The 18538-nt window shown below is 42.9% G+C and overlaps 2 protein-coding genes across 2 annotated transcripts; one reads left to right on the top strand and one right to left on the bottom strand.

Annotated features, from left to right (window-relative positions):
- The first annotated feature begins 6766 nt into the window (after positions 1-6766).
- On the top strand, positions 6767-7474 carry LOC133095666 (zinc finger protein 79-like). The gene is made up of 2 exons (XM_061197416.1): positions 6767-6806; positions 7044-7474. Exons 1-2 carry the CDS (start codon positions 6767-6769, stop codon positions 7472-7474), a joined length of 471 nt encoding a protein of 156 aa, XP_061053399.1.
- Positions 7475-14406: 6932 nt separating this feature from the next.
- On the bottom strand, positions 14407-15322 carry LOC133094364 (olfactory receptor 10C1-like). The gene is given in 3 exon segments (XM_061194904.1): positions 14407-14612; positions 14615-15022; positions 15025-15322. Coding segments are annotated over 3 exon segments (912 nt in total).
- Between the last annotated feature and the right edge of the window lie 3216 nt (positions 15323-18538).

Raw genomic sequence — 18538 nt, 5'->3', positions numbered from 1 at the left:
CAGATACAACTTCTTTCTACATTTTGGAGTATTCCTTACAGACCTTTTAAAAAGTTAGTTCAATATAGGTCTAGAGACAATGTCTGTCTTTTTTACGTAGCCCAAAATGTCTCTAAAAATGAGAATGTCAGAGTGTCAGGAGGGTACAGTGGAACCACAGTCAATTTCTGAGGTTCTTTAAAACAAAGTGTCTACTAAGATCAGCTCGTGTATTTTTAATTTTTTTGACAACGGTGGCCAGTAATATTTTGATGCTCAGTTAAGCTTGGGGCCATCTGGTTGTTATATTCCAAATGCTATATATTTTTTGACATTTTGGAGATTTTTTAAAGCCCACATATGTTAGCTTGGATTGAGTGTTGGAAGAAATGTGGGGAAAGTTCTTTCTATTGTTAGAATATGGAACCAGAGAGGCCTGATGTTGTCATTGGCAGGTGATGTGGTGATGAGACTTGGGGACGGAGCGGGTACACTCAGGTGTCTTCAGCACTTCTTGGCTCCCATGGGTCACTGGCAGGAGTGTGGCAGGCTCACTGACTTGTCACACATCTGAGATCACGCTGAGTGAACAGTGAATATAGATTATCCTCCTTTATAGTATGTGTGTATACATGAATCTTTTTGTGCATGTATTTGTGCCTCACGCTAAGGAAGAGAAGGTCATGCATTTGATGACTTTTTATTTTTAAATAGCTAAAAACGTACACAGACCATAACCTAGCCTTATCATTGCCCGCTAGCCTACTGAGAGAACTCTGAGTATCTCATCCTTCCTCACAGAGTTCATCCGTATATGCATGTCTCTCGGTGTATATACGTGTTTATAATTGTATAGTTATATGTGTGTTTGTGTCTCATTTTTTTTGTTTGTTCGTTTGGGAGTCCCGTAGCTCATGGATAGGTTTAGAGGAACTCAAAACCAAATTATACATATTTATGTAGTAAATGGAGCCACTTCCCAGTCTTCATGCTAATGGAAGGGAACAACTGGAAGATAGCCCAAGATATGAATAAGACAAAATAGTAAAAAATCGCAAAGTAGTTTCTATTTGCCTTTGAAATGTGGTTTATCTCTATTTTTAAAGCAAACTCACCACATCAGCCCAAGGTTTTTTTTTCCCCCCAGCATTTCTGAACATCTCTTATCTCATCACGTTTCAACTTCCTGCAACAGTATCTGCCTAAGTCTTTTTAACTCTAGGGTTTTTCTCTAGGCCCTATTTCAGAATTAATGTTTTATTATTTTCACATATTTGTTCCTTTACTTATTTAAAGGAGATTTACAGTGGATTTCTAATTTCCAAGTAAAATCCTAAGCTGTAAGAACCATCAATTGAGAGGAGAGGTGACATAGTTTGACTGAGCCTAAAAGTCCCCAAGAGTCTACTTCAGAAGTTGAAGGGCTTGCCTCCCAGTCAAATCCATTTCTCTTTTCTTGAATTTCCTGTGCACAGTACATCCTGAAGGACCCTGATGTAGATTTTCCCATGGGTAAGCAGCTCTCTGGATGTGGTTACGTCTCTGCAGCTGCCAAAGGTGCTAATCTGGGGAGCAGGCAGCAAGATGGAGTAGCAGGTGCTGTTTGCATTTCCTCAGTTGCTAAGTTGCATTTTATAAATGCTGCTCCACTGGAGGTGTGTGTGTGGTGAGGACTTAAAAAAAATGCACAACGTGAAAGTTGCTAGTTAAGTTTTTTTTTTTAATTTTTATTTATTTATTTATTTATGGCTGTGTTGGGTCTTCTGTGCGGGGGCTTTCTCTAGTTGCGGCAAGTGGGGGCCACTCTTCATCGCGGTGCGCGGGCCTCTCACTAGCGCGGCCTCTCTTGTTGCGGAGCACAGGCTCCAGACGCGCAGGCTCAGTAATTGTGGCTCACGGGCCCAGTTGCTCCGCGGCATGTGGGATCTTCCCAGACCAGGGCTCGAACCCGTGTGCCCTGTATTAGCAGGCAGATTCTGCGCCACCATGGAAGTCCCGCTAGTTAAGTTTTATTTGGGGCAAAATGAAGCAGCCTGGGAGACAGCGTTTCGGATAACTCTTAGAAACTGCTCCGAGGAGGCGAGGTGGGGGAGCCAGGTTATATAGGAGTTTCATAAAGCAAAGGGCAGGTAGTCTGAACATCAAAAGATTATTGTTAATTAAAGAAAACCAGCTATCTCAAGTTAAGGCATTTAGCTCTTTTCTATGCATGGGAAGATGCAAGAGTCTGGGCTCACTGAAATCATTCCTTTGATATGCACCTCAGCCATCTGGGGCCAGTATCCTGTGTTTTCACACCCCGAGTTTCCTCAGCGCTCATCGCAGGGAGTGGCTGCAGTCTGACAGCTGCTAGATGGCAGGTATTCTTTTCAGCCCTGAGTTTCCTCAGGGCTCACTGGCTCACGTTGGAGGGCTGCAATCGTTGACGACTGTGACATCCTTTGCTTACTGATATGGCAGGAATTATTCCGTTTATAAACATTCCGTTTATCAGTGGGATGATTATAAGAACCCGGAGCAGACAACTATGTGTCTCTGTCTCCCTGTAGCATCTGGCACATTCCCCTGCCTTACCCTAGGTGCTTGGCAGTTGTCCATTATGTGATTGACTGACCCCACTCCTCTCTGTGCCAGGACTCCCATCCTCTGCTTCTCTGGAGTGACACGTACTCACCCCTCAGAATTCTGAATCCAGGTTTCTCCTCAAGGGCAGCCCAGAGTCTGAACTAGGCGTTCCTTCTTTGAGCTTCCCTAAGGCCTTCTGCTCATACCTATCATAGCCTAGTTACTCTCTCTCTCTATTTGTTAAATTTTATTTTTTAATATTTGTTTTTGGTTGCGGTATAATTAACATAACACTGTATTAGTTTTAGGTGTACAACGTAATGGTTTGATACATGTATATATTGCAAAATGATGACTACAAAATTTAGTTAACATCCATCACCACACATGGTTACATATTATTTTCCTTCTGCGGAGAACTTTTGTTTTACTCTCTTAACTTTCAAATGTACGATATAGTATCATTAACTCTCTTTAGTTTTCTGAACATAGTTATAACAGCTGCTTTGAAGTTTTTGTGATAATCTAACATCTGGGGTCCGTAAGAGACGGTTTCTACTGACTTATTTTCTTGTATATCTGGTCACACTTTCCTCTTTCTATGCATATCTCATAATCTTTTGTTTATTACTGGATATTTTAGATAATTATGCCAATCTGGATTCTGATCCCAAGGGTGGCATTTGCTGTTGATTGTTTATTTGTTTAGTGACTTGCCTGGACTAATTCTTGGGGCTCTCTCTTCCTGCATTATTAGCCACACTGTATTAACATTTTTGTTTTCATTTTTAAGACTTGTTTCTTAGAGATCTCCCTGGATCAATGTAGCTTATTGGTTAGCCAGTAATTGGTTAAAGGTTGTGCTTAAACACTTTGAGCCATTAAGTCTTCCATCCTTGATTGATGGCTCTATGTGGCTTGGAGAACACATTCAAAGTTCAGGCAGTTTGTATATCTGTCTTGGCTTTTCCTTTCTGTGTTTGCGAGGCCTCATGTTCAGCCCCAGATGAGTATCTTGCTCCTATCTGCAGCCTTGTGTGTGTGAAGGCTTCAGATCATGAGGGACATGTAGGATCTTATCAAGGCCCACTTTGGGTGTCTTGTTCTCTAGATCTCCCTGTTAAATTTCTGGCTGATCTGCAGGTTTGTTGCTTTCCTCAATCAGTATATAGATCTCAGGCTAGATGAGAACATGGTCTTCCTGATTATTGGCCACTAAGACTGCTATTATTTTGACAACTCCCTGGGCACAGAATATTCTCTGTTCTGCTCCAAATAAAGTCAGCCCTTTCCCTGCTGATCTTCATGGCCTGCCCCTTCCCTGGCAGAATTTTGGGGCCAGACACCTGGGCAAGTGATGGGAGCAGCTCCAGGTTAAAATGACACAGACCCACGGTTCTCGCTAAGGTTTAGGAAGTATTCTTGAATAAATACTTCTCAAATTGTTGGATGCATTTGGTCAGTTTCCGGAGTTCTTGCATGGTTCTTTTGGACAAATTTGTCCAGTTTTAAATTTTTTTGTTTTTGTTGTTGTTGGTAAGAGTATTTGCTGAGTACCTGCCTCACTCAGATATTTTAGAAGTTCCCCTTCACCTCACCCTCCCCAACCCCCAAATAATTATGAGTCAAACAGAATGAGGAAATTAAACCTACTAAAACCAAGTAAAAATAACTTTATATTTGTTTTCTTTTTTTTTTTTTTTTTTTTTACTCCATAATCTTTGGTTTAATATATATATATATTTTTTTTTTCACACACACTATATTTTATTTTTACAAGAGATAAATAGACTGACACCAAGCATTGTACATGGATGACCACAACAAAAGCAACAATGATTGCAATTACCAAACATGAAACACACTCATACTATGTCATAATATTGACATTCAGTCCAGTAATCCTCCACTGTAACAGCTCCTTTACTTTGCAGTGAAAATTGATTTGTATATTCTTTGCCTCTGAGTTCTTGTGGGATTTTTTCTTTTTTTAAATTCAACCAGAAAGTCACAAAAATTATACTCATCCTCATCAGTTCACTCAGTCCCATGTAATTAATTTTTTTTTTTTCATCTTGATCTTTTGTTAGCACTTTTATGAGCTCATCAGTTTTTCATTAGAGTTCTGAAAATGCTTATTCATTCAGTTCAGCAGTACAGTCAGGTACCAGAAACCTGTACTTGTCAGAGTCTTTTCCATGAATTTCCTGAAGATGAAACCCTTTTATAGGAACATATTTACAAAAGCATCAGAGTACACCCAGAACTGTCTGTAAATGACAAAAGACTTAAAAATGACCACGGTTAAAGATTTGATGAAAGTTCATAATAATGCAGTTGACAAGAAAATTAGTTATTTCTGAGATATACATTTTAAAGTAATAACTAGGATTATGACTTATAACATTATACCAGAACATATAAGATTTTTAGAAATTTCATGTAATGTCTGAAACATTTATATTAACATATTTCCATACAAATAACCCAATGAAAGTTTAGTATTAGTTGTTTTGTTTGTTTGTTTATACTGCAGGTTCTTATTAGTCATCAATTTTATACACATCAGTGTATACATGTCAATCCCAATCGCCCAATTCAGCACACCACTATCCCCACCCCACCGCAGTTTTCCCCCCTTGGTGTCCATATGTCTGTTCTCTACATCTGTGTCTCAACTTCTGCCCTGCAAACCGGCTCATCTGTACCATTTTTCTAGGTTCCACATACATGCGTTAATATACAATATTTGTTTTTCTCTTTCTGACTTACTTCACTCTGTATGACAGTCTCTAGATCCATCCACGTCTCAACAAATGACTCAATTTTGTTCCTTTTTATGGCTGAGTAATATTCCATTGTATATATGTACCACAACTTCTTTATCCATTCATCTGTTGATGGGCATTTAGGTTGCTTCCATGACCTGGCTATTGTAAATAGTGCTGCAATGAACATTCGGGTGCATGTGTCTTTTTGAATTACGGTTTTCTCTGGGTATATGCCCAGTAGTGGGATTGCTGGGTCATATGGTAATTCTATTTTTAGTTTTTTAAGGAACCTCCATATTGTTCTCCATAGTGGCTGTATCAATTTACATTCCCACCAACAGTGCAAGAGGGTTCCCTTTTCTCCACACCCTCTCCAGCATTTGTTGTTTGTAGATTTTCTGATGATGCCCATTCTAATTGGTGTGAGGTGATACCTCATTGTAGTTTTGATTTGCATTTCTCTAATAATTAGTGATGTTGAGCATCTTTTCATGTGCTTCTTGGCCGTCTGTATGTCTTCTTTGGAGAAATGTCTATTTAGGTCTTCTGCCCATTTTTGGATTGGGTTGTTTGTTTCTTTAATATTGAGCTGAATGAGCTGTTTATATATTTTGGAGATTAATCCTTTGTCCGTTGATTCATTTGCAAATATTTTCTCCCATTCTGAGGGTTGTCTTTTCGTCTTGTTTATGGTTTCCTTTGCTGTGCAAAAGCTTTGAAGTTTCATTAGGTCCCATTTGTTTATTTTTGTTTTTATTTCCATTACTCTAGGAGGTGGATCAAAAAAGATCTTGCTGTGATTTATGTCAAAGAGTGTTCTTCCTATGTTTTCCTCTAAGAGTTTTATAGTGTCCAGTCTGACATTTAGGTCTCTAATCCATTTTGAGTTTATTTTTGTGTATGGTGTTAGGGAGTATTCTAATTTCATTCTTTTACATGTAGCTGTCCAGTTTTCCCAGCACCACTTATTGAAGAGACTGTCTTTTCTCCATCGTATATCTTTGCCTCCTTTGTCATAGATTAGTTGACCTATATTTGTTTTCTTTTTGAATTGTCTGAGTTTCTGGTGAGAAGCCAGATCATGGAGTTTGAAGTAACCATGGACACCCTGAATGTGTGCATCCTTTATTCCTTTAACTTTCTCAAGTGCTCCATTCAGCACATATTTATTAAGTAGCTTTGTAATCATACTAACAGACCTGTTAAGTATGTCTTGATTCTCTCATTTTACAGATGAGGAAGAAGGCTTAGAGATACTGAGCGATCTGCTTAAGGCGTCAATCTTAGCCTCAGTGCTAAGGCACAATCTGCTGATTTACACTGCAGTCCATTTCCACCCATCTCTAACCCTGTCTTCTGCTTTCTCCCACAGGTGACATGCATGAAACCCCTGCCGCACCCAGGGAGGGCTGTGAGGCAGGGACTCCTTTCCCCAGCCCTGCCCAGTGGGGATGAGGTCTCCGGGGAGCCTTCTGACAAGGTTCTCTACTGGTGCCCTTCAGACAGCAAGCAACTGATCCCCTGCACTACCATTGACTGTCCCTGGAGACTCTTTTCTGCTCCAGACCCGCCCAAGCCTTACCAGTGCCCGCAGTGTGGCAAGGACTTCAGCCACCTCTCCAAATGGAACCTCCAGCAGCGCAGCCCCAGGGACGAGAAGCCTTTCCAGTGTCCATAGTGCAATCAGCGCCTGAGCTGGAGCTCAGACCCGACGCACCATCTGGGCAGGCACAACGGAGAGCCTCCCTTCTGGTGCGCGCTGTGCGGGGAACGCTTTGGCCGCAGCTCATGACTACTCGTGCACCAGCGCGTCCACACGGGCGAGCAGCCCTACCGTTGCAGCGTGCCGCAGGTGTTTCTGTCTTGCCCAGTGTCTGGTCAAGCACTGGCGCATCCACAATGGCGAGAGGCCCTACAAGGGCGGGGATTGTACTAAGTGTTTCAGCCAGCGCGCCAACCTCGTTCCGCACGGGCGGGTCCACGTGGGCGAGAAGCCCTGCAAGTGGCGGGATTGCGCGCGGAGCTTCAGCCGGAGCTCGCGGCTCATCCCGCACCAGAGGGCGCACGCGGGTGAGCGTCCAGGTGGCTGGGGACGGCTGCGACAAGAGCCTCAGCAGATGCTCGCGCACCGCAGGGTCCACTTGGGCGAGAAGCCCTAAGGCTGCGGCGTGGGCGGCAGGAGCTTCAGGCAGAAGACCAGCCTCATCCCGCACCAGAAGCTGCATGGGGTGGACAGGCGGCTGGGGGTGACACTTTGCGGCGACACTTTGCGGCCTGTCCAGACCTGGGACCGAAGCCTGAAGCTCTTATCTGGGGCTAAGCAGAGGTGACCCATTTCCAGGAGCCTAGACCTCGGCTTCGCCCTTTCTCAGTGGGAATCGTCAAGGGAAGATTTGGGGCCCTACTAGAAACGGGGGTGAAGTAGGAGAGCTCAAGTTGATTTTCTTTGGTCAGCATTTCCAGGGATCTAGTGGCCCTCAGGCAAATCCCTGGGATTGCATGGTGACTAAGTAGGGTTTTTAAGCAGGCCTCTGTCCTTCCTTCCTCTTCAGAGTCTCTGCCATGCCCCCCAGAAATGTAGGAAGTCCCAGAGAACACCAGACAGCTGATCCCTGGGTTCTTGGGTCCCCGGGGAATGATCTGGGAGCAGAAGGCATGGCGCAGGAGCATGACAGGCGGTACAGGGTAGGGTAAAACCTCTTTGTAGAGTTTTCTCATCCAACTGATTTTCTAGGGTTTTTACTCCCATTTGTTAGTCACTCATTGGAGCCCCTGGTCTACCTCATGGGAGATGTTAAAAGAGGGAGGAGAAGGTGGCCCCCTTTTGAAGAGGTCCCCCTGTCATGTTTCCATCCTCCCAAAATGACCTTCTGAGCCCTGCAGCTCATGTCCTCATTTGCATCAGCCCATCATCAACTTGCTGTCTCCTCCCTCCTCCCAAATCTTTGCTTTGCAGTTGATGTGTGCCAAATTTCTGAACGTTGGTGGTATGGGGCGTGGTGTTTTCTTTACAGTTGAACTCTGCCTCACTGGTGGAATTTCCTGCCTAAGTTTTACATCAGGGCAGGATGTGGTGGGAGTCTGGGTGACTAGAAATTAAAAAAAAAAAAACAAAAAAACCCCAACCAAACAACACTTTTTGTCTTTCACACAACTCAAAACTGGGGGTGGATGCCAAACCCAAGGGTGATGGTGGTGGAGACTATTAATGGCCCAGCTTCCTCTCAGCACTTCATGTTTCCTGGTTGAAGAGGTGTCAGAGGTAATACGGTGAGGGTGGAAATACCGTTCTTTTTTTCTTTTTTTAACTTTTTATTTTATATTGGAGTATAGTTGATTAACAATGTTGTGATAGTTTCAGGTCTTCAGCAAAGTGATTCAGTTTTGCATATACATGTATCTATTCTTTTTCAAATTCTTTTCCCATTTGGGTTGTTACATACCATTGAGCAGAGTTCCCTGTGCTATACAGTAGGTCCCTGTTGAGGAAATACCATTCTTTGCTCAGTCCCCCAACTGGAAAATCAGACTTTCTGGAGGTGAAATTTATTACCAAATTCCACTGGATGCACCTCCTGGAGGTTGGTGCTTCTCATATGTTTTTTTGTGCACCAGCTTTTCCCTTCAATAAGGTGTCTTTTCACTGGAAGAAAATTATTTTTAAGCTTGTGGTTGGTGGAAGCCAGCATTTCTCTTTCTAGATGAATTATTTGGACCAACCCCACTTTCCTGTGCAGTCTTGGGAACTGGTTTAAAGTAATTGTTTACAAATACTTTCATTTTGACTTTCTAATTCTCCTTAACTTTTCAGGAGCCCACCAAGTTCTGGGCAGAGACCTTTCCCTATAGCGATGCAGATACAGTGCACTTAAGTTAAAAATGTCAGAATGGGGACTTCCCTGGTGGCGCAGTGGTTAAGAATCCACCTGCCAGTGCAGGGGACATGGGTTCGATCCCTGGTGGGGGAAGATCCCACATGCCACGGATCAACTAAGCCCCTGCACCACAACTACTGAGCTTGCACTCTAGAGCCCGTGAGCCACAACTACTGAGCCCACGTGCCACAAGTACTGAAGCCCACGCACCTAGAACCCCTGCTCCATAACCAGAGAAGCCACCACAATAAGTCTGCACACTGCAACGAAGACCCAATGCAGCCAAAAATAAATTAATAAATTATTAAATAAATAAAACAAAATAATGACTGGTTCAGTAGCATCCTCCACCAGTATGACCAGTCATTAAAAAAAAAAAAAAAGTCAGGATGTCAGGATTGGTGTGTGCCACCGTGTGACCATGGTGGAGAACTGCATCTTCAGTGTTCTGGAGGGCAAGCCCTGACCCTGAAATATCGTAGCAACTATCCCCTGAGCTAAGGTCTAGGGTAGTAATTTTAGTCTTTAAGGTGCGTTTTACCCACAGAATTCCTGAGTCAGTAGGTCTGGGGAGGCACCTCAGAATTTACATTTCTAAGTTCCTGAGAGATGTCGTTCCTGCTGGTTGGGGGACTGCATTTTGAGAACCACTGTCCTAGTGTAATGAAAAGCCAATAGTTTTGAGCTCTCAGCTCCACCACTGCAGGTTCCCACCCAACTCCAAATCAAAGGTGATCGGGGTGTTCCAGTCTGTACAAACTGTGTGGAAGAGGTGGGGGTAATCTGGTCCATGTCCCTGACCACAAGGGGGCGCGCTATAAAATTATCTGTTGCCTCATTAGGTCATCAGGAAAAGCTCAGAGAGGTGCTAGGAAAGGAGAGCCCAGATGAGGTCCGGCTTACCCAAGAGAAGACTTATTGTTGACTGGGGTACACTGGGACATGGACAAAGTCGAACTTGGCCACCTTTCCACCCTTCCGGATGCTTCCTTTTTGTTTTGGCTTCTCCACCTGTCTGGGTTCCAAGTCCTGAGGCGTCTCGCTCCTAGAACTCTATCTTAAGCTGTAAATGAGAAACGATGCAAGTGATGCACCTTTTCAGAAATTCCTGAAGTAAAAAATTATCTGTGATTCAAAGGGAAGGGCTTTTATGAGTCTTTAAGAGTGCATTTCAGGCACCTTGTTAGGCCATTGTGTTAATGTTTTTAGTGCATGTGCCTGGTTTGCAAACCCACCACGATGTTGGGACTGCCTCCTAATAACAACACAGATGCTGATGAGACTTTCCCCTCTTTAGGAGATCTCACCCAGACACCGAGCTGAGGGCCTGTGTGAGATATTGCAACCTCAGATGATATTTTCTAGATGGGACGCTTGTTGCTTAGATAACAGCACCCAGATATGGTGAGCATCCATCAGAAAGACGGGGAAGAAGGCACACTGGATTTGGGGAGCAGGTGTCATTTGGTTTGCTTCCTTAACCTTGGGTGAAGGTGGACATTGGCCATCCAGAGATCTCTCCAATAATTGGCTCCTCCCTGTGTCTTTTCCTTCTTTTCTGATGAGTACATGCATGTCTGCTCTCTGCTAGAAATCTCTGTGTGAATAAACAGAAACCTGTCTGCTTGAATTCTTTTAGATCTGGGGTCATAGTTCTGAATTTAGAAACTTGCTGCCTATTTTGAGTGGTATTTGCCATGGGAACCAAGTGAACAAACATATTTGGCCAGGATTAGTGTAGTTCAATATCCCTTGGTAGCAATGATGGGGAGGGAGCATTCACCATGATCGTTTGATGTGGACCTTTTTTTTTTTTAAAGTCTTTATTGAATTTGTTACAATATTGCTTCTGTTTTATGTTTTGGTTTTTTGGCCCCCGAGGCATGTGGGATCTTAGTTTGCCGACCAGAGATCAAACCCACACCCCCTGCATTGGAAGGCGAAGTCTCAACCACTGGACCACCAGGGAAGTCCCCACCATGATCTTCTTTTTGGTTCTTTATGTGAGAATCAGCCACAAGAAGCAGAAAGTCCTTGGGGAAATAGGCATAGAATAATGGAGCTCAAACTTGACATAGAGCTCATTTGATTCAACCCTACTGTTGTTGTTGTTTTTTTAAAATTAATTAATTAATTTATTTTTGGCTGTGTTGGGTCTTCGTTTCTGTGCGAGGGCTTTCTCTAGTTGCGGCGAGCGGGGGCCACTCTTCATCGCGGCGCGCGGGCCTCTCACTGTCACGGCCTCTCCCGTTGCGGAGCACAGGCTCCAGACGCGCAGGCTCAGTAGTTGTGGCTCACGGGCTTAGTTGCTCCGCGGCATGTGGGATCTTCCCAGACCAGGGCTCGAACCCGTGTCCCCTGCATTGGCAGACAGATTCTTAACCACTGCGCCACCAGGGAAGCCCAACCCTACTGTTTATTGATGATGAAGTTGAAAACCAGAGAGATGATGAAAGGAGTCTGCACTGGGTCAAGAGTTTAGTAGTTGAGGGGAGATGTTCGTTCACCCAGGTTTTCAGTCTTAACCCAGGCTTTTCCTTTCAGCTATCCCGTCTGCTGTCTTTTGCATGCTCATGACCCTAGATCTTGCTCCAGAAAAACTTTAACAAGCTTTACCTATTATGTACAAAATAAGGATGAGGTAGACTGCACAAAGAAAATTGTAGACTAGAAAAAATAAGGTGAAGTCAGATATCAGACGAGTATTTCAAAAGTACACTGTGAGGGAATGTACATTTCCTGGAAATGAGTTACAAATTTGGCTTTAAGTTTACTAGCTGTCATGCAAACAGGGCAAAGTGATTACATCGTTTCTTAAAAAGTTAAACAAACACTTTCCATATGATCTAGCTATTCCACACCCAAATATTAACCGAAGAGAAATAAAAGCATACAAAGACTTGCACATAAATGTTCAGAGCAGCTTTACTTGTAATAACCAGAAACTGAAAGCAACCCAAATTTCCATCAATAGGTTAATAGACAAACAAATTGTCATATGACCATATAATGGAATAACAATCAGCAATAAAAAGGAATGAGCTGTTGATACACACAACATGGATGACTCTCAAAATAATTGTGCTGAATGAAAGAAGTCACAAAAAGTGTACATACTTTATGATTCCATTTATGTAAAACTCTAGAAAAAGCAACATAATCTATAGCCACAGAAAGCTGATCAGAGGTTGCTTGGGAATGAGGAATGCAGGGAGGGGTGGAAGGGAGAAATTGCAACAGGGCATGAGGAAACTTTGAGGGGCTTAAGTATGCTTATGTCATGCCTGTGGTGATGGTTTCACAGGTGTATAATACATCAAAACATATCAAATTTTACACTTAAATATATACAATTTATTATACATCAATTGTACTCTCATAAAGCTGTTAGAAAAAAAGTTATTGCTTACATAAGTACAGTTATTCCTAGCACTGAGATGTGAGAGAAGTTTTTCCTCTGTGGGTTTCATAATGTTGCTTCTTGTAGTCTTCCCCAATGTAAACCAATGGTAGAATGCCAAAGCACTATTTAGCAAGAACAATTCTATGAAGGATAGTTAGAGATGACTAGGAGATGGGATATAATGCATTTTAGATGTGCAGGTGTCTCTTGGTCTGCTTTAGTCTGGAGATAAGATTTTAGATATCAGAAGAAAAGCTGTATTACCACTCCTCTAGCCAACCCTTCCTAAATATTGTCCCTGTCAAAGGATGTCTCAATAAGTGATAAGGAACAGTAGTTCTGAGATTTTACTCATTGATAAGTATATAGACTGTAGGAATATGTTAGGGACTGGGTTGAATTCCTCAAAAGTCAAGGAGCCAGACAGTTCCATGACCCCAGGGAGGACCATACTATTCCTCTGTGGGGTAGGAGACGAGGGAGTAACTGTTTATTGTCTCTTCACCTAGTGTTTTGAATATTCTCTACTTTGCGTTGTCCTCTGAAACATTCATGGGAATGAGCATGATTTCCTCAACCAGCTAGCAAGCACCATCTGGGCAAAATCACCACCCTGTATTTCCTTGGTATACACCACAGTGCCAAGCAGGAAAATGAGCATATGGAAAGCCTTCAATAAATGCTTGTAAAACTGAATAAAGTGTTGGGTATAAGAAAAGGGGTGTGGATTATATTTTTAATGATTAGTGAATACCTGCCCCCCTGAGACATCTTTTCTGATTGTCTCAGCTCATCTCATTTCTTTGTTCTGTGTGTCTCTGACTCTTCCGTGCTTTGCCATTATATGTACTCTACAGTGGCCTGACTGTCTTTGGTTTATGTCTGTGCTGGGTGGCAGTAGCGTGTGCAGTTTCTTCCTCCACTCTCTTTTGAGTCTTGGTTCCCGAGGTCATTGACACTCCAAGAATACCCTTCTCTACCCCAACAAAGGCGCCCAATGTGGGATGGATATTATCCTCTGTACTGATCTGTCTGGCTCTGTAATAAAAACATTTACAGAGGCACTATTTTGTGTGCGATATTAAGCTTGGCTATTTAACAAGCTTCAAAAAACCCAAAGAAACAGACTCCATTATTATGCGAAATTTATGGATAAATAGATTAAGGCTCAGAGTGATTATGTAATTCTCCTATTATCACACAGGTAATCACTTGGAAGAATTATGGCCTTAAATTACAGTCTGACATTATAATCTATTCTCTTAACCACTCTGTCATACTGATTTCCATAAGAGCTTACTTTTATTGAAACTTTTTTCACTGCCCTCACTTCTTCAGGGCTTTTCTTTTTACTTGGTGATGGATTTAATTAGATATAATTATGTGTGCTAATGTACTAATTATCAGTACCACCCAGAAAATAAATGCCTTACCTAGGATATATAAATGTCAAATAACTTTAAGGATCATTACTATTGCTGGAAATTTTATTACCTTGATAGTCTGGTGAAGATGACATTTTGTAACGTTTTCCTAGTTGTCAACTTGCTCTGCTTGTAAAGTTGATCCTCCATCCTAAATTTGTCCTGTTTCTTACAACAGAAGGCAGAATAGTGTGTGTGTGTGTGTGTGTGTGTGTGTGTGTGTGTGTGTGTGTGTGTCGCAGGAGTTGGAAGAGGGGTTTGACTCCAATAGTTCTTTAAAGGCAACATTGTCTTCTTGACAAGCTGCCCTCTCCCAAGATAAGAACCATGCTTCCTCTTTGGTGATTTGGGGCTGACTGGGAATGGTAGTCCTCGTCAGTCACCCTTTGTCAAACCTCTGCCAGCCCCATTTTCTGGATGGTTCTCTTTAGAGCAGCCTTGACATCAGTGTTCTGGAGGCTATAGATGATGGGATTGAGGATGGGGGTGACTACAGCATAGAAGAGGGAGACAAGAGGGTCAGTGACGGGATCATAGCTGGCCTTAGGGCGGATGTAGATAAAGATCGCAGTGCCATAGAAGAGGGAGACCACACCAGGTGGGAGGAGCAGGTGGAGAAGGCTTTGGGGCGGCCAGCAGCAGATGGGATCCGGAAGATAGTAGCCAGGATACTCCCATAGGAGCCCAGGATGAGGCCAAAGGGGCAGAGGATGAGGAAAGCAGTGGCCAGGATAATCTGCAGTTCGTTGAGTGAGGTGTCCCCTCATACCAGCTGCAGGACAGCCTGGATCTCACAGAGGAAGTGTGGGATGGCATTGGGGCCACAGAAGGGCAAGGAGAAGATGAAGGAGGTGTGGCCCAGGCCCACCATTGCTCCACAGCCCCACGCTGACCCAGCTAGACACAGGCACATCCGATAGCTCAGCAGCAGGGGGAAGCGAAGGAATTTGCAGATGGCTGCATAGCGGTCATAGGCCATGGCTGCCAGGAGGCAACACTCCGTGGCATCTGGAGAGCACAGCCAGAGCGAGGGATGTGGCGCTGACCCGTGAGGAGGTGGTGAAGCAGTAGGGGGTTGGTGACAGACGTGTAGCCAATCTCCAGGGCTGAGAGGATTCGAAGGAAGAAGTACATGGGGGTCTGGAGGGCAGCGTCAGCTGAGACCAGCACCACAATGAGGAGGTTGCCAGCCACCGTGAGCAGGTAGACAGTGAGAAAGAAAGAGAAGATCAAGCTCTGGAGCTCGGCCAGGTGGGAGAAACCGGTAAGAATGAATTCAGTCACCGCAGAGGTGTTTGTACTCATCCTGCTCACATCCCTTCTGAATGAAGGATAAAAGAAATGACAATGGGGGCTTCCCTGGTGGCGCAGTGGTTGAGAATCTGCCTGCTAATGCTTCCCTGGTGGCGCAGTGGTTGAGAATCTGCCTGCTAATGCAGGGGACACGGGTTCGAGCCCTGGTCTGGGAAGATCCCACATGCCGCGGAGCAACTGGGGCCCGTGAGCCACAGCTGCTGAGCCTGCGCGTCTGGAGCCTGTGCCCCACAACGGGAGGGGCCGCGATAGTGAAAGGCCCGCGCACCGCGATGAAGAGTGGCCCCAGCTTGCCACAACTAGAGAAAGCCCTCGCACAGAAACGAAGACCCAACACAGCCAAAAATAAATAAATAAATAAATAAATAAAGTAGCTATTAATTAAAAAAAAAAAAAAAGAAATGACAAGGGAAAGTTGCAATTATGGAATTGTGAGGTGGACAAAGATGACCTCTTGTTGCATCTGATCAAAGCATTGGAACTTCCTTTCTTTAATTAATTAATTAATTAAACATCTTTATTGGAGTATAATTGCTTTACAATGGTGTGTTAGTTTCTGCTTTATAACAAAGTGAATCAGCTATACATATACATATACATATATCCCCATATCGCCTCCCTCTTGCGTCTCCCTCCCACCCTCCCTATCCCACCCCTCTAGCTGCTCACAAAGCACTGAGCTGATCTCCCTGTGCTATGTGGCTGCTTCCTACTATCTATTTTACATTTGGTAGTGTATATATGTCCATGCCACTCTCTCACTTCGTCCCCGCTTACCCTTCCCCCTCCCCGTGTCCTCAAGTCCATTCTCTATTGTCTGCATTTTTATTCCTGTCCTGACCCTAGGTTCTTCAGAACATTTTTTTTTTTTTAGATTCCATATATATGTGTTAGCATACGGTATTTGTTTTTCTCCTTCTGACTTACTTCACTCTGTAGAATGAAACCGGACTACTCTCTTATACCATACACAAAACTAAATTCAAGATGGATTAAAGCCTTAAATATAAAACCTGAAACTGTAAAACTCCTAGAAGAAAAAACAGGCAGTAAGTCTTTGACATCAGTCTTAGTAATATTTCTTTGGATTTCTCCTCAGGCAAGAGAAATAAAAGTAAAAATAAACTAATGGGACTACATGAAACTAAAAAGTTTTTGCACAGTGAAGGAAACTATCAACAAAATGAAAAGGCCATCTACTTACTGAGTGGGAGAAGATATTTGCAAATGATATGACTGATAAGGGATTAATATCCAACATATGTAAACAGCTCATACAACTCAACATCAAAAAAGCAAACAACTCAATTTAAAAATTGGCAGACGAATTGAATAGGCAAGGATATTGAGAAAGGGAACACTTGTACACTGTTGGTATGAATGTAAATTGGTGCAGCCACTGTGGAAAAAGTATGGACGTTTCTCAAAAAACTAAAAATAGAACTATGACTCAGCAATTCCACTCCTAAGTATATATGTGAACAAAACAAAAACACTAATTTGAAAAGATACATGCACCCCAGGGTTCATAGCAGCATTATTTACAATTGTCAAGAAATGGAGAGGACTTCCCTGGTGGTCCAGTGGTTAAGAATCCACTTTACAATGCAGGGGACACGGATTTGATCCCCGGTTGGAGAACTAAGATCCCACATGCCGTGGGGCAACTAAGCCTGTGCACCACAACTACTGAGCCCATGCGCTGCAACTACTGGGCCCACATGCTCTGGAGCCCACATGCCCACAACTAGAGAGAAGCCTGTGTGCTGCAATGAAGAGCCTGTGCATTGCAATGAAAGTTTCCACGTGCCACAATGAAAATCCCACATGCCACAACTAAGACCCGATGCAGCCAAATAAATAAATAAATATTTTTTAAAAAAAGAAATGGAAGCAACATAAGTGTCTATCAACAGGTGAATGGATAAAGGAGATGTGGTATGTGTGTGTGTATACACACACACACACACACACACACACACAATGGAATATTACTCAGCCATAAAAAAGAATGAAATAATGCCATTTGCAGCAACATGGATGGACCTAGAGATTATTATACTAATTGAAGTGAACCAGACAAAGACAAATATCATATGATATTGCTTATATGCAGAATCTAAAAAAGACGATACAAACGAACTTATATACAAAACAGAAATAGAATCACAGACATAGAAAACAAACTTACGGGGACTTCCCTGGTGGTGCAATGGTTAAGAATCTGCCTGCCAATGCAGGGGACACTGGTTTGAGCTCTGGTCCTGGAAGATCCTACGTGCTGCGGGGCAACAAAGCCCGTGCTCCACAACTACTGAGCCTGTGCTCTAGAGCCCACAAGCCACAACTACTGAGGCTGCGTGCCACAGCTATGGAAGCCTGCGTGCCTAGAACCTGTGCTCCACAACAAGAGAAGCCACCGCAATGAGAAGCCCATGCACCGCAACGAAGAGTAGCCCCTGCTCACCGCAACTAGAGAAAGCCCGCACGCAGCAACAAAGACCCAACACAGCCAAAAATAAATAAATAAATAAATAAATAAATAAATAACAATTTTAAAAAAAAGGTAACAAACTTTTGGTTACCAAAGGGGAAAGAGGGGGAGGGACAAATTAGGAGTTTGGGATTAACATATACACATTACTATATATAAAATAGATAACCAACAAGGACCTACTGTATAGCACAAGGAGCTACACTTAATATTTTGTAACAACCTATAAGGAAAAAGAATCTGAAAAAGAATAGATATATATATATATATAAATGAATCACTTTGCTGTACATCTGAAACTACAACATTGTAAATCAATTATACTTCAATAAAAAAAAGAACAGGCAAAGTTTATTTGAGCTGTCGTAACAAAGTATCACAGATTGGGTGGATTAAATAAAGCAATTCATTTTCTTACAGTTCTGGAATCTAGAGATCAAAGTGTTGGCAGGGTTAGTTTCTTCTGATTCTGCTCTCATTGGCTTATAGAAGTCTGTCTTCTCCTACGTATTAAGACATTGGTTTTTCCTGTGTGTGTGTGTGCCCTAATCACCTCTTCTTTTTTTTGTTTTTTGACTTTTAGAATTTTATTTATTTTTTATATATTAGTGTATACATGTCAATCCCAATCTCCCAATTCATCACCCCAACCCCCCACCCCCCGCCACCTTCCCCCCTTGGTGTCCATATGTTTGTTCTCTACATCTGTGTCT

The sequence above is a fragment of the Eubalaena glacialis genome, chromosome 7, assembly GCF_028564815.1.
Source record: "Eubalaena glacialis isolate mEubGla1 chromosome 7, mEubGla1.1.hap2.+ XY, whole genome shotgun sequence".
Classification (NCBI taxonomy): Eukaryota; Metazoa; Chordata; class Mammalia; order Artiodactyla; family Balaenidae; genus Eubalaena; species Eubalaena glacialis.
Note: the sequence above shows the minus strand (reverse complement) of the source record. Positions and strands in the feature narration are given on the sequence as shown.